This window comes from Mesoplodon mirus (assembly GCF_964341445.2).
Source record: "Mesoplodon mirus genome assembly, chromosome: 6".
Classification (NCBI taxonomy): Eukaryota; Metazoa; Chordata; class Mammalia; order Artiodactyla; family Ziphiidae; genus Mesoplodon; species Mesoplodon mirus.
In genome coordinates, this window is record NC_138982.1 from 42,600,224 (window position 1) to 42,615,410 (window position 15,187).

At 38.1% G+C, this 15,187-nt stretch overlaps 1 protein-coding gene across 7 annotated transcripts in view; it reads right to left on the reverse strand.

The window, feature by feature from the left end:
• LPP (LIM domain containing preferred translocation partner in lipoma) overlaps positions 1-15,187 on the reverse strand; it is a 709,708-nt gene that overhangs the window by 397,166 nt on the left and 297,355 nt on the right. For all 7 annotated transcript variants that reach the window (XM_082624540.1, XM_082624542.1, XM_082624541.1 and 4 more), the window contains one exon: positions 2,456-2,568. In XM_082624540.1, coding sequence (XP_082480666.1) covers positions 2,456-2,568 — 113 coding nt within the window. The remainder of the gene's footprint in view (positions 1-2,455; positions 2,569-15,187) is intronic.

The window sequence follows — 15,187 nt, forward strand, 5'->3', positions numbered from 1 at the left end:
AGCGGGGGCTACTCTTCCTTGTGGTGCGCGGGCTTCTCGTTGTGGTGGTTTCTCTTGTTGCGGAGCATGGGCTCTAGGCACGTGGGCTCACTAGTTGTGGCTCGCGGGCTCTAGAGCGCAGGCTCAGTAGTTGTGGCTCACGGGCTTAGTTGCTCCGCAGCATGTGGGATCTTCCCGGACCAGGGCTCGAACCCGTGTCCCCTGCATTGGCAGGCGGATTCTTAACCACTGTGCCACCAGCGAAGTCCCTGCCCATTTTCTTTTGAACTTGCCAACAATCTTCCACATATTCAATAACAACACACCTCTCTTACCAGATCTGCCCTTTTCCATTTGGCAAAATCTGTTTTATTTTTTTATCCTTCTTCCTTCTGTTTTATAGAACATAAGCCAACATGGCAACAGGCTTTTTGTTTATTTCCTTCCTTTTCAAAAACAAAGTCATAGTTTGGATATAGTTAACAGGACAAGATCTATACAGAAAAAGACTTATTGTAATTTTATGAAAGCCCCAGGTTTGATTTTTCTTAAGGAAACCCTTGGCAAGCCTTATTATTATTCTTATTGCTGTTACTTTTATATGGCGACAATTATAACATCAAAATATCTGTAAGGTGATTATAGTTCAGTACATTCAAATCCATCTGTATTTCATTTAATTATTAGAGATAGATACAGTTATCTTATCTTTAATTACAAGAAAAGTGGGCCTTAGGGTGACCTGGTCGAGATCATGTGACAAGAATAAGCTGCTCAACTAGTATCAAACACAACTCTTCTTGTCACAAGGTCAAGCAAACTTTTCAGAACTCAAGATTTTAAATGCTTACAAAATAGTTACATAACTATTCAAGAAAGAAGATAGACTAAACAAAATATTTAATTGCATAAATTAAACAATATGCAAAGAACAGCCCTTACTAACATGTAAGTTTCATAAGGGCAGAACCCTGTTTGTCTTTTTTGCTATAGAATACGTAGTGCTATAAAGGTGCCCACACAGAGCACAGAAATATTTGTTGAGTGAATTAATCATTTCTACCTTTGTCTCCTCTAACCTGAAATCTAAGAGAAAAAAAGTCACATGATGAACTGAACTACTTAAGCAGTTACTTTCTATGGCTTTTCCTCTTTAAAATTTATCATGGGAAATCTTAAACATATACAAAGGTAGAACAAATAATGAATTAAACCTCCATGCACCCAACGATTATCAACTCATAACTAATATTTTCTCACCTATATTCTCACTCAGTAGCTCCCTACTCTTACGATTCTTTTTTATTGGAGTCTAGTGGATTTACACTGTTGTGTTAGTTTCAGGTGTACAGCAAAGTGATTCAGTTATATGTACATATATATATATACACACACATATATACATATATATATACACATACCCACTCTTTTTTAGATTCTTTAGATTTTAAAGCAAATACCAGGCACTATTCCACTTCATTCACCAATCTTGCCGACATTTCTCTAAAAAATAAGGATTTTTTTTCTTTGACATATCCATAGTAATATCATCACCCCTAAAAATATGACAATAATTTTATGACAATATTATTTAGTTTTCCTTCCTGACATAACTGGCATTTAACTGCCTAAACAGTGGCAGCTGGTCACCAGTGGCTCTACATGAACACAGGCTGAGAAATTATTATTATTATTATTATTTTTTGCGGTACGCGGGCCTCTCACTGTTGTGGCCTCTCCCGTTGCGGAGCACAGGCTCCGGACGCGCAGGCTCAGCGGCCATGGCCCACGGGCCCAGCCGCTCCGCAGCCTGTGGGATCCTCCCGGACCGGGACACGAACCCGTGTCCCCTGCATTGGCAGGCGGACTCTCAACCACTGTGCAACCAGGTAAGCCCCTCAGGCTGAGAACTTTTACTGTTGCTTCTGAATCTAGCCCTGACTCACTTTGCTCTCAACACTCCCTGGAGCACAAATACTTCTAAATAGTCAACACACACAATACTGTGCACGCCTGACCTCACTGAGAAGAGAAAACCTAAGAAATTTTGCTGTTGCTTTTGCTAGAAAGATGTTGCTGACCAATTAGTACCCACAGTGACCAACCAGAACCTTAAAATATCAGCCTTACTCATTTAGAATGCAATGTCTGTGGAAAGAGAAAAAAGGCAATAAAAAAGCCTGGTTGTGTCTCCAGGATAACAAGAAAATGTGGACTTCTCAAATGGCATTCCTAAAGAATGACTTTCAGTTTCAAAATAAAATTAGTAGGTAAAAGGATTTCCAGGGCTTCAGAGGGCAAGCCAGCAGAACTCTGGGAAGCTTGAGCTGGCAGTTGGCATTAAAATGCCTTAGTGCTTTGTGAGGTGTAAAGCTCTCTGTAGGCTCTGGATAAATGTTTATCCACCACAGAAACAATCTCAGAATTCATGATTCCTAGCATGGCTTATAAACATGACTTCAACCCCAGATCTTACCTGTGCCCTGAAAGCACTGTCATCAAGGGGAGGTGGAGGAGGGAAGTTCCCAGAGCCCGATGGAGAAGCACTGGAATCATCTAGAGGTGGAGGCGGGGGTGGAAGAAAATCACCTGTGGAAAGGGAACACACACATGAAATTAACACAGATGCAATACTATAGCACTCTTACAAATACACACAGTCCCCAACTTATGATGGTTCCACCTATAATTCTCAACTTTACCATGGTGCAAAAGCAACAGGCATTCAACAAAAAACGTACTTTGAATTTTGATCTACTCCTGGGCTAACCATATGGGGTGCAATACTGTTGTGATGCTGGGCTTCGGCAGGCAGCCTCAGCTCCCTGTCAGCCAGGGGATCGCCAGGGTGAACAACCCATACACTTACAACCAATCTGTGCCCTCACAACCATTCTGTTTTTCACTTTCAGTAGAGTGTCCAATAAATGACATAATATACTCAACTCTTTATTATAAAATAGGCTTTGTGTCACATGATTTTGCCCAACTGTAGGCTAAATATAAGTGTTCTGGGCATGTTTAAGGTAGGCCAGGCTAAGCTATGATGTTTGGTAGATTAGGTGTATTAAATGCATTTTCCACTTAATATTTTCAACTTACAGTGGGCTTTTCACAATGTAACCCCATCATAAATCAAGGAAGATTTGCATTAGCTGGCATTTTACTGCTTTGTAATTGGCTTTGGCACATAATTTTTTGTCCTACACAGCAATTATTCCCTAAGTTCTCCTCAGTTAATTAGCATCCTTAACTTTCAGAAGAATGAGGACCAGACAGGATACTTAGAAGTGACATAAAGCTGGTGTAGAAGCGTGTCAAGTACATTTAGCCAGAACAGGGAAGGTGCTTGGAGCGGTGGATTACTGAGGTGTATTAGACTTGTTGCTTGTCCTCAATGAATTTTCAGTCAAGTAGAGATGGAAAAAATGTGTAAACAGGTAAGGTAACACAAGATGCAATTTATTAAGCTCTACAAACTCTTTTAGAAGTTAAGATAAAGGAAAGCTTACATTCATTTGGAGTAACAAGGAAGCTTTACTGGAGTATTTAAATTGCCCCTGAACATTATGATGTAGATAGTAAGTTCATGCTACACAGAAATAAAGGAAAATAGAGGCATAATGGTAAAAAAAAAATCAGGGTCTAGAGAGTAAAAAGCAAGTTACAATATAGCATAAACATAGGAATGTAAAATAACACTAGTAGGTTATAAAAATTAAAGCAGCATGAAAATAAGCTTTTAAGTGTGTTCCACATCTAGCATAGTGTTTGAATTTTATTGTGCATGCAGTGAGGATCCATTAAGGATTTCTGAGAAGCAAACACTTCTAAGAATATGATTTTCTAAAGACTAATCTAAAAGTATGTGCAGGACAAGATTAGGAGAAACTGGAATAAGAAACATCCAATTTGGAAATCTATACACGATCCAGGCTTTAGGATACTAGGAAATCTAACGTCGCTATGGGTTCTAGGTATGGAATCTTTTTAAATATTCTTTGCAGTAAATTCTATTAAGAAAAGGAAACCTTCATTTTCTAAAAAAAATTTCTCTATGTGCCCTTTTCCTTTTAGCAATAATGTTTTAGACATGTTGGGGAACTGTCCTCCTCTATGGATACATAGTTTTTCCTTGCATTTCAGCTGTTCAACACTTAGTGGTATAGTCTCTACCACTCAATGAGTCACTGTTGGATAGTACCAAAACATCACAACTTAGGTCTTCAGAAAAGAAAGAGTCTAAATCTCACAGTGGAAGGATGGTGACTTGGACTGATTGTTCTGATACACCTTTGAGATTGTTCAGTTGAGCTCCATTTGCCTTATAATTAACAGTCTTACACAGAGAACAGATTTGTGGTTGCCAAGAGGGAGGGGGAGGTGGGGTAGGGATGGATTGGGAGTTTAGGATTAGCAGATGCAAACTATTATATATAGAATGGATAAACAACAAGGTCCTACTGTATATAGCACAGGGAACTATATTCAATATCCTATGATAAACCATAGTGGAAAAGAATATGAAAAAGAATGCACATATATGTATAGCTGAATTACTGTGCTATACAGCAGAAATTAACACATTGTAAATCAACTATACTTCAATAAAATAAATTTTTAAAAAGTAACAGTCTTAGAGTTGGAAGAGTAGCTAACAGCTGTCAAGTCTAGCTCCCAGCCATATTCAGGGTACCAAGAAGTCAAACACACTATCTTTAGAGTACTCTGTGTTTTGGACTCTCACCATGCACCAGGCACTGTGCTAAGATTTTCCTAGGCTACCTCTTACTCCCGCAACAACTCTATGCTGATGGTTCTGAAACTTTAGAGCTCACTAGGATCGCTGGACAGTCTGGTTAAAACACAGATTGCTGGGTCCCACACCCAGAAGCTCTGATTCAGTAGGTCTGGGTCAGGGTCTGATAACTTGCATTCTTAATAAATCCCCAGGTGATGCTAGTACTCCTGGGCCTGGGACCACACTTTGAGAACCACTGCATTAAGCAAAGTGTCATAGTATTCCTACTTTGGACCCCATAGAATTGGAAAGGTTCAATGGCATGTCATATAGAAATATCTCTACTTTTCTCATTCTTCTGGGTGTGCACATCTGAAGATATATGTTGTCTATATCCTTATTAAAATTATAAGTCTCATAAATCTTTATTAACTCCATCTAAGAGTTCTAAACATTGGCCAGATACTAGAATCACCAAGGAATCTTATCTAAAAATGCCGATGCCCAAACTCTATCTCATACCAATGCATTCAGAATTTCAGGGATGGGGAAAAGGAATGGGGAGAAGGGATCAGATGCCCGTATTCCTTTAAAACCCAGATAATGCTAATGTGCCGCCAGGACTGAGAAATTCACTGGCCTTCAAAAAAAAAATGAAATACCTGTCAAGTAAAAAGGATCGTCACCAAGATCTTTTCTACATTTAAAAGTCATAATGTATGAGATGAAAGCTCACAATGAAGTTTTAGGTGATCAGCAAAGAAGTCTAGGTTGATGGAGACTTGATGATCAAATTCTACTTCACGGCTTAATTTTCAGGTTCAAATGTTCTATCTGGACCTATGTCTTCTTCATATTCAATTTAAAAGAGAATTTCTCAGCACCTTCTTATACTACCAGATTCTTTATGTCATAGGAGTTGTCAGACCATTAAACAGTATCAGAACTGACCAAAATCTTGGAGATCATATTATGAAGGTAGAAACAGAGGCCCACAAAAGACACATGAACTGCCCAAATTCTAAGAGCAAACTTGTCTTAGAATAAAAAGTACACCTGCCTGTCTCTGAGGTCCCTTCCAACTATATCCTTCTTGACCCTATACTTCTGTCATAGAAATTAAATATAGTGAGGTGCAGGTTAATGAGAGTCCTGGGAGGGTGAAAAGGAACCGAGAAAGAAAATACAATGTATTTTTTTAAAAGAAATATCTTGAAAACAACATAAATCTAGACCATGTGTTCTAGGCAAGATTAGGCAGATTATTAAAGTCACAGTGATAACCTCATAATAAGTATCTGCTTATTTTAATCAGTTACTAAGTTAGACCAAAGTTTTCCATCTTTCAGGCTCAATCATCATAGGCTTCCTGCTACATTGTTTAGAGTGGAGCTCACTTTTTAAAAGGATGTGGAGGACTGGGTAAACGTCTAGAAAACAGACACACACACATGATAAAGGGATAGAAAATGGGTCCTTTGAAGGGAAGCATGACTAGTTAAGACAGTTGCAAAGAAAAACTCTTCGTAAAGAGTTTTCAATCAGACTAAGGACTATTATGAGAATTCTGACTTAAGGCTCACCATTTTAACAGGCAGGTCAACAGAGGGAAATGCCTCTAAGTAACAGTAAGTTCAGCTTAAGAGAGAAGGTACACTTTCCATGTTTAAGGAAGATGGCAAAAAGGAAAGAACAAAGCATGTGTATATAAATGTTGCGGGGGAAGATCCTTTCCTCTTCAGTAGATTTCTTCAAACGATGAAAGAGCACCTGGCTGAGATGCTTGCGGGGCAACCCTCCTAGAGGAAAAAGCACCTGGACGGAATCAGCTGTAGTATCTTACAACCAGCAATGCTAAGCTGTAGACCTTCACATTAGTGCTTGCCCTGCCCTCTGGGCTCGCTGGGGAAATCCAAGTGAACTCCCAGACCCTGTGAATTACAGGGGCACTGAAAAATCAAACAGGCAAGCCAAAAATGGACACACATCAGGCAACTGGGGAATGTGGTGATACATAAAAGCTAAGAAACAAATATTTAGTTTTATTATGAGTAGAGTACTCACAGACACATGTCTATAAACCTGGTTTCCTCCTTACCCTTTTCCTCACCATACAAAGCCTACCCAACACGCAAAATACATTTATTCCCCAATTACCAGCTAAAATGATTTACTCCAAAGTTATACTGCTAGTGAAATACAGAGCTGGAAATGGATGTTCACAATGCCTTGGAGAGAAGCAAGGAAAGATCTTGCTTAATTTGCTCTATACCATCCCATCTCATTCAGCTAATATTCAAAAGGTTTTTGCTTTGTGCCAGATGTAGCACCATGAGGCAGTTAAAGGGTGAGTTCGGCAAATAAGGTATTATATCCCTGATTCCCAAACACTACTTTATTCCAGTTGACATCAGAAAATAGCCCGTTATGCATACCATTAACTTGAAGAGAGTGAGGAAAAACTCCCAGAAACCCAGCTATTTATAATTTCTCAAGCTACCCTTTCTAGTCTAGGGGTAAAAAGGCAGTGGCACTGAGAAGCAGATGTGGCTACTTGATTGTAACTGAGTTATCACCCACCGTAGTTACCCCAGTAACATGGCTCAGGCATATATAAAAGGCAGCTACCTAAAAAGAGTTTGCTTAGCCCTTCATGATATGAAGTCCCCCAGAGAGGGAGAAAATAACAAGAATTTACCAACAAAGAAGACGGTAAGTCACTGGTTATGTATGATTGTAGTGCAAAAATACAAGGGAGTAATTAAACTCAGATCATCAATAAAGTCTGGATTCATTTACTATGGTTTAAAAAAAAAAAAGCAAGTATCATTCTCCTTCTTGATCCAAATATCGATGTAAACCTACATACACACACACATACGGATTTAGATAACAGCCCCTTTTGTGCCTCATACAGGTTCTATCCCAGCATCTATAATACTTGATTGCATTTATGTGTTCATGGCCATTCTCTCCTAGTAAGAACTGAAACTCCTAACAAACAGAGCCCACTCATAACTTATCTTTATATCCCCACCACTTGGCATAAAGTTTGGTTCATGTCATCCCTCAGTAAACATATGCTGAAAAACTAAATGAATAAAAAGCCATTTAATCACTCAATTGTTTTTTTTTTATTAAATGACCTGGTGTCTTAGGTGCTTTTCAAACATCAATGTTCAAATCACCAAAAGGATCTAGCTAAAATGCAGGCTCTGATCCGCCAGGTCTGCGGTGAGGCCTGAGATTCTGCATTTCTCACATGCTCCCAGGTGATGCTGATGTAGATCTGTGGACCGCACATGAAGGGCCCTTGCAGTTGGCAGATGTTGGCTCTCTAACTTTCTTAAATGGAGAAATTCTGGTTGTTCAAGGAAAATCTAAACTTTAAGGTAATTATAAATAAAATTACTTTGGAGCTCCTCAAATTAAGAATTTAAATTATGAGTACACAAGAGATTGGGTTGGAACACATACATACACACACACACACACACACACACACACACACACGAAATAAAAATAATTATGGTGACCAAATCATAAGCTTCAAGTAAAGACAGTTACTCTTTTCCATTAATAGTAACTAATAGAGAAAGGAAATATGTTCCAAAGAAAATAGTACAAAATTTCAAGCCCAAAAACTTAAAACACAAAGCTTAGCTCTACCCTTTACTTTGGAAAAGGCAGTGCTACCATCTCAGGTTCAGTTTTCTCCACCTATTAAATGAGTATAACAATAGCCACTTCACAGTGCCACTCTGAAGATCAACTCAGTTAAAACTGAGACTCTGGACTTTTTTTTTTACTACAACCCAGAGTAAAGAAATAACCTTTTATATGATGATGCAAAACTCCTATCTGGACATGTGTAAGTACATGTATATCTGAAACAAGGGTTTCATGAAACCATACTTATTGCATGTAATCTACACTAACATTTTCTCTGTTATTTATTTACTTTAAAGGTGTTGTGTGTGACCCACTAAAGTGACTGTGACCCATAGATAGGTCTCAATCCACAGTTTGAACACTGCTAAGCTAAACTATATGTAAGTGACTTGTACAATGTGTACATGATAGACGACATTTTTTTCTTTTCACTTATGCACAAAAGAGCAGCTAAGTCTAAATTTGCCCACTCAGTAGAGAAGACCAAATCTGAGAAGACGAAGCTCTCTGAGCAAGGTTGAGAAAAGAGAACAAGTGAGAAGATAAAATAAATAGAACAGGAGTGAAAAATCTCTGTAAGGTGGTTGAGTTATATCACAGCTGTAGCATTCTCCTCATAAATGAGAGGCAATTTATTATGAAACCAAGGAACTGAAGACTTTGTTTACAATTTTACCCTCAAATCCATCTTCAGTTTGCATTAAAACACATGTGCCACCAAGAAAACTCCATCAGAAAGCACACTGGGTAAAATCTTTAAAAAATGAAGTATCAAGGTTTATGACATTAAGTAAATGTTATTTGTGTGATAACATACATACATATATGCCTGTAATATCAGGGAGTATCTTTTCAGTAGATTCCCAAGAAATTGTTAAAGGCAAGTTGCTTCTAAGAAGATCAATTCTGCAACTGGGGAACAAGAGTGGAAGAGAAACTCACTTTTCGTATACAAATTTCTAACCAGTCATTGTTCTACCCACTTATTTTAAAATGACACATACACACAATTCAAAAGAGAATTTTCAGTACTTAGAAATGTGTCATAAGTTTTTAAAAACCACCAGGAAGTATTGGGATATGGCAGAGATCAAGGAACCATTGAGGATAAGTCCCATTTAATGCATCACCTCCCAGTCTTCTCAATCTATTTACTACCCATTGGTTGTAACTAAAAATATGAAAGGAGTTGCACTGATTTACTCAATGTGTGGCTTCTATTACAGATAGGATAAAAAGCCTGCTTATTCCCAGAGCCAAAGCCTAAGCACCATCTCAGAGTGACCACAGACCTCTTTCTTGGATTAAGCACTCATGGAACTACTAATAAGGCAGCTCCCGAATTTCCATTTTTTTCCTCTTCTTTCAGTGTGCGGCCCCTTTGAGAACTCACTGGCAGAAGTGATAATTATCAGGGCAAGGTTGGGCATCCCTGGTTCCCTGTCCTCACTGTCATCAAAATAGCAACAATACTGCCCCCCTTAAATGACACATCTTCATCTGTAAATGAGAAGATATGTGACCTCAACCAAGTAGCTTCAGTCCTCTAGTTCTCACCAGAGACATTTTTGGAGTTCATGCTTTTATTATATATAATTATATATTAGAAGAGAAACTTTTCTTCCATTTTTACTTTCTGCTGCTTAACTAAAAAACAAACAAATTTTTGATTCTGATAGTACTTAATTTTCTAAGTCATGTTATTTAAATGAAAGGTCAAAATTAAAGAGTGATGAAACACAATAATGGTATAAGATGATATAAGAAATTCAGCACTCTTGTATGCTACTTATATATAAATAGGAGTGTTGAAGATAAAACGTTCTCAAGAAAATTTGGCAACAGGTATCAAAAGCCTTAAAAATGTTTGTACACTTTGATGCAGCAATGCCACTTATAATAAATTATCCTACTAAAGCAGTGACTAAAGACTATACAGGGAAGCATGTTAAAGAATCTTAATCACAGTGAAATACAATGGAAATGATCAGACTATTCATCAATAAAATTGGGGTAAAAAAAATCAATTGAAGTCAGTCACACACTGGAAAATTGTGTTGCCATCAAAATGATGACGTTGATCTAGATCTGACATCTATTTAGTCACTGATTGGGTGCCTTCTATGTGCCAGGGATTATTTTAGACACCAGAGGGAAACATCGAACAAACAAATAAATAAAACAAACACAAAGAGCTGCACTCGTGTAATTTATACTCTATCAGGAGAAGAACACTTAAAAAATAAATTACATAAAACATACTTGATATCAAATCTTGATAAGTACTATACAGATATATAGGACAAGGAAGGGGGAAAGGACTGCTAGGGTGATGGTGGAACGTTGCAGTTTTAAAGAAAAAGGTTGGAAAATGCCTCATGGAGGTGATATTTGAACAAAGACTTAAATCTAGTGAAGGTGTGAGTCATGGAGTATCTGGGAAAAGTACAAGAAAAACTGTTTCTGATGTATTACCTTGTGAGAAAAAAATGGGCTACTGAATATTGTTTATAATATGGCACTATTTCTGTATAAACATTTTGTATACGTTAACAATGTTGTCTATAGCTCATGGGATGGTTGTCTACAGCTCATGCCTTCTCCTTTTGGTTTAATTGTTATACAATAAATGTGAATTATAGGCATGTATTTTTTAAAAATCAAAAGGAAGATACTTTGAAATGAATTGCAGAATCTACTTAAGCCAGTGTTTAATTTTAATGCATCACTATATTTACCCAAGCCAAAATGTAATGTCTCCGTCATCCTTCTAAATAGCTTGAAATGCTCTTTCAGATTCTCAAATTAAAAGCAGGAAGAATGATTATCCTAAAGTAGATGAAGTGTCCCTGATTTTCAGATGGACAATTTCACTCTACATCTAGCTAATAAGGAATCCCTGGGTCGTCACTGAGTTCAATAGTCCTCATGTTTGACCACAAATAAATAGTCTGTGTGAAGGTGAAACACCTTAGGACATCATACCTAAGTATACTGTATTTCTCTATCACATAGTGGTTTCCATTTGTTGAAAAACAAATTCACTTTCTTAGTTAAGAAACATTGAATGATTTTCAAATAATATGAAATTAGGAGGACAGTCTGGTTCTGCGAAATGGACTAAAACCAAATAGCATTTTTGAATCCACCAAGTGTCAATTGTCTTACAAAAAGACAGTAATTTCAACCGGTGCAACAAACCACACACCATATAATTTGGCTTCCAAAGATGGGCATTGAAAATAAACAGGGCAATGATTTAAGCCTAAGCATCAATCTTCTACCAACTATTGAGATACCTTTAGCCCCACACCAAAAAGTGAAATTCTCTCAGTTTAAAAATTAAAAATTCATGCCGTGGACACAGAATGAGGCAACAGTCTAGAGAAACAAAAAATCTTAACTTACCACTGAAAAAAAGAAGCTGGCAAACAAATATCAATGTGCTGAGAGACTATTCCAAAAATACTCTTTTTTCTTGGAGATGGGACGTCACCCTGTGGCGGCCACTGAGGCCAGAAGCTTACCTTCCTTCCAAAGATGGTGATGGAGCTGGAGGGATGATAGTTTCTGAATAAAAACACTTTAAATAGCTCATTTAAACTTATTTCACCGCTGCTATATCTGGGTAGAGTGACCCATCATCCCCTCCAGTGACAACATATTGCTCCTTCCTGATTTAGCTCTATTGGAGCACGTATTCTGCTCTCTGTTAGTTTAATTGCGTATCTACTGGTTTCTCCTACTAGACTATAAGCACCTTGAGAGCAGGCTCTCTGTTTTAGAGGGCACAGAGAGCACACAGGAGATGCCTGATGAATAGTAATAATATTACTATTGTAAATGATTATTATTATAAATCTATATTATATTAAGCTGAATTAACTCTGAAAAAATGAACATATGTATTTCTACCATGCACCATTTTGCCCCTTTTCAATTACTGGCATAAGGTCGATACACTACAGTCCTGGGGGCAGGGGCGTCATAGGTTCTGCATGATGCTCATAGCTGGACAGTTAATAACATTGGTCTTAAAGTAGCCACCTAAGTTTTGCTGTTGTTGTCATTGCTATTGTTGTTGTTGCTGTCACTGTTTTTACACATTAACTTACTCGGAGCATGTCTTCAGGATACAGGCCCTGAGTCCTCATCCCTAAGTCACCACCTGGCTACGGGGACACCCTCATCTCAAGAAACACTGCAATCATGTGTACTGTACTTGATCTTTCTTCTGCAATAAAAGGTCTGTAGGTAGGTCTTAACAGTATCTTATCCCACAATGTGTCTAGAAAGTCCTTCAAATCCTCCAGAAATGTTGGAGGGTCAGGTTTCTGTCCATAAAGGAGACTTGGGAATGGAAGAGGAACAGGGAAGTGAAGGAAGTGGAAGGAGAGATGTCATGTGAATAGAAACACAAAATGGTAGCGCTTGAGGTGTTGAAACAGCTCTGACTTTTAAACGAAGGCACGCATCAGCATCTCAGGAAGCACTTTCTTTTACTGCATACAGCGAGGCCCCACTCCACGATTCTTAGATCAGAACGTTTGGGGTTGGGACCCAGACACAAGTATCTTGACAAGCTCCCCACATGATTCTGACATGTAGCCCTGGTTAACAGTCACTGACCTTCATAAAAGACAAACTACGACTGAGAAGCTATCCTAGCTTAAAGAAGACTAAGGAGACAAGGCAACTAAATGCAACTTGTGATTCTGGACAGGGTCCTAGACCAGAAAAAGAATCTTAATAGAACAACTGATTAAATCTGGATAAAGTCTATACATTAGCAAGAAGTATTGTGGTCAGTGTGTTAATTGCCTAATTGTGGTAACTGTACTATGATTATGTAAGATATCAACATTTGGGGAAACTGGATAAAGGCTAAGTGAGAATCCTTTATACTATTTTTCAACGTTTGTGTGAAGTCTGAGATCGTTTCAAAGTGAAACGTAAAATTTTATTTTTTATTAAACTTTAAGAAAAAAAAGTCATTGATCTAGTCCAATAACTTTTATTTCACACATGGAGAAATTTCAACCAGTTTGGTAAAGAGAAACACATATAATGTAGAACCATACCAAGAAACCCACTGTGACCCTGTATCCCCTAACTTCTGGCTGAGGACACATTTACCACGATAGGTGGCAAATTTAGTGTGAGAAACTGAGGCTGCTTGAGAATACGGAGGAAACCTGCTCGTCCCCTACAACTTCAGAAGACTATGAAGAAGAGAAGAGGTTCTTACTATTTAGGAGACTTGGATTAGATGATCAGAAACATGTGAAATACCTTCAATAACACCCAGGCTAAAGGCAACACGGATAGGCTGGGAATCCTAGCATGACGATCAGGAGCAATGAAATCCCATCACGCTTCCTTGGCCTGACTGTGTGAGCCCATTTCCCTGCCTCAGGAGACTCCCTGGGGATAAGAAGGGCTGTCTGAGACCAGGGGCTTTGTGTGATTTCTCCAGTCTTCATCTTTTATGCACAAATGACTTCAAATCCTTCTCACTGAGAAATTCTTGTTACTATTTATATAAAATGATGCCAACGTTACTCACGCTCCTTCAACCCTGCCATTTCATCGAGACTGAGGCTTAAGCAAATGCATAAATGCTTTAAAAATAATCAAACAGAGACACTCATTTCATCTCAAGGTGGTTGTTTTTTGGCATGTTTTTTTTTTTTTTTTCCCCAAAAGAATACTGGAGCTGACAGGTACTTGCTCTAAAAATTTACTTCACCACCTGCTAGCTGAAATATTGCTTTCAGGGGTTTATATTGTATTAAAAGGTCACTGGCTGTTTAAGTCTTAAACAGTTTTAATCATTCTAAAAGTCTCTTAACAGTAAGAAAAGGAAGCTCAGAACAAACAGCAGCAGGGACTCTAATTAAAAGGGCCAATTCATTTAATTTTATTTGGGGTTAATTATTCAGGATTCATTCTTTGATGTGTAAGGAATAGCAATTAGTAATTTTAGTGATTTGAGAATCATTGGAGGTGTAATCAGTTAAAATGAGTGAGTGTTTACAACACAAGATGGTGAATTAGTCTCTCTCAGCTGGAGAACAGGAACATTAGGCTCCAAGAGATCAAGGCTAAGGATTAGAGACGCTGGTAATAACAGTCACTTCAAAATAAAACACATGTCAACAGCATCTAGCATTCTCTTTCCTCTGAGCTAAGGCAATGCACAGAAGCTTCATGAAATTACCTTTCACCAGATCTCCATCTTTGCTGCTCTTGCCAACCACGTCCCTTCATTTGGCTCTTGCCACCATGGTAACCGTAAATGCATTACATTAAAAAAAAAATTCTACACCATTTATAAGCAACATAAGACCCAGAATAACCACGACACTCAGTTATTCCATGTCGGCATCTGTAACTGATGGCTGGGCATCCCCATCTGAACCTCTAGCTCAGTGTTCAAAACTGAATTCAGATTCCCTAACCCACAGACTTGCTCAGCTCCTCTTGTGTCCTTTATTTTTCTATGTATTTCAGTACAATTCTTCCAATCACAAAGGTTGGGAGAAAACCCCTTTTCTCTTTTTTGTCTCATTCATTCACACTGAATATAGCAAGCCATATTAAATTATTCCAAATATTCCAAATCCATTTACTGCTCTCCAACTCGACTGCCACCAAAATACTTAATGACTAGTTACCTCATATCTAGACTTATGAAACAGCCTAAATAGTTTTCATTCTTCCCAGCCTAGTCCTTTCCAACTAATCTTATACACTGTTGCCAGCTTGAAAACTTCCATTGGCCCCCAAATAACC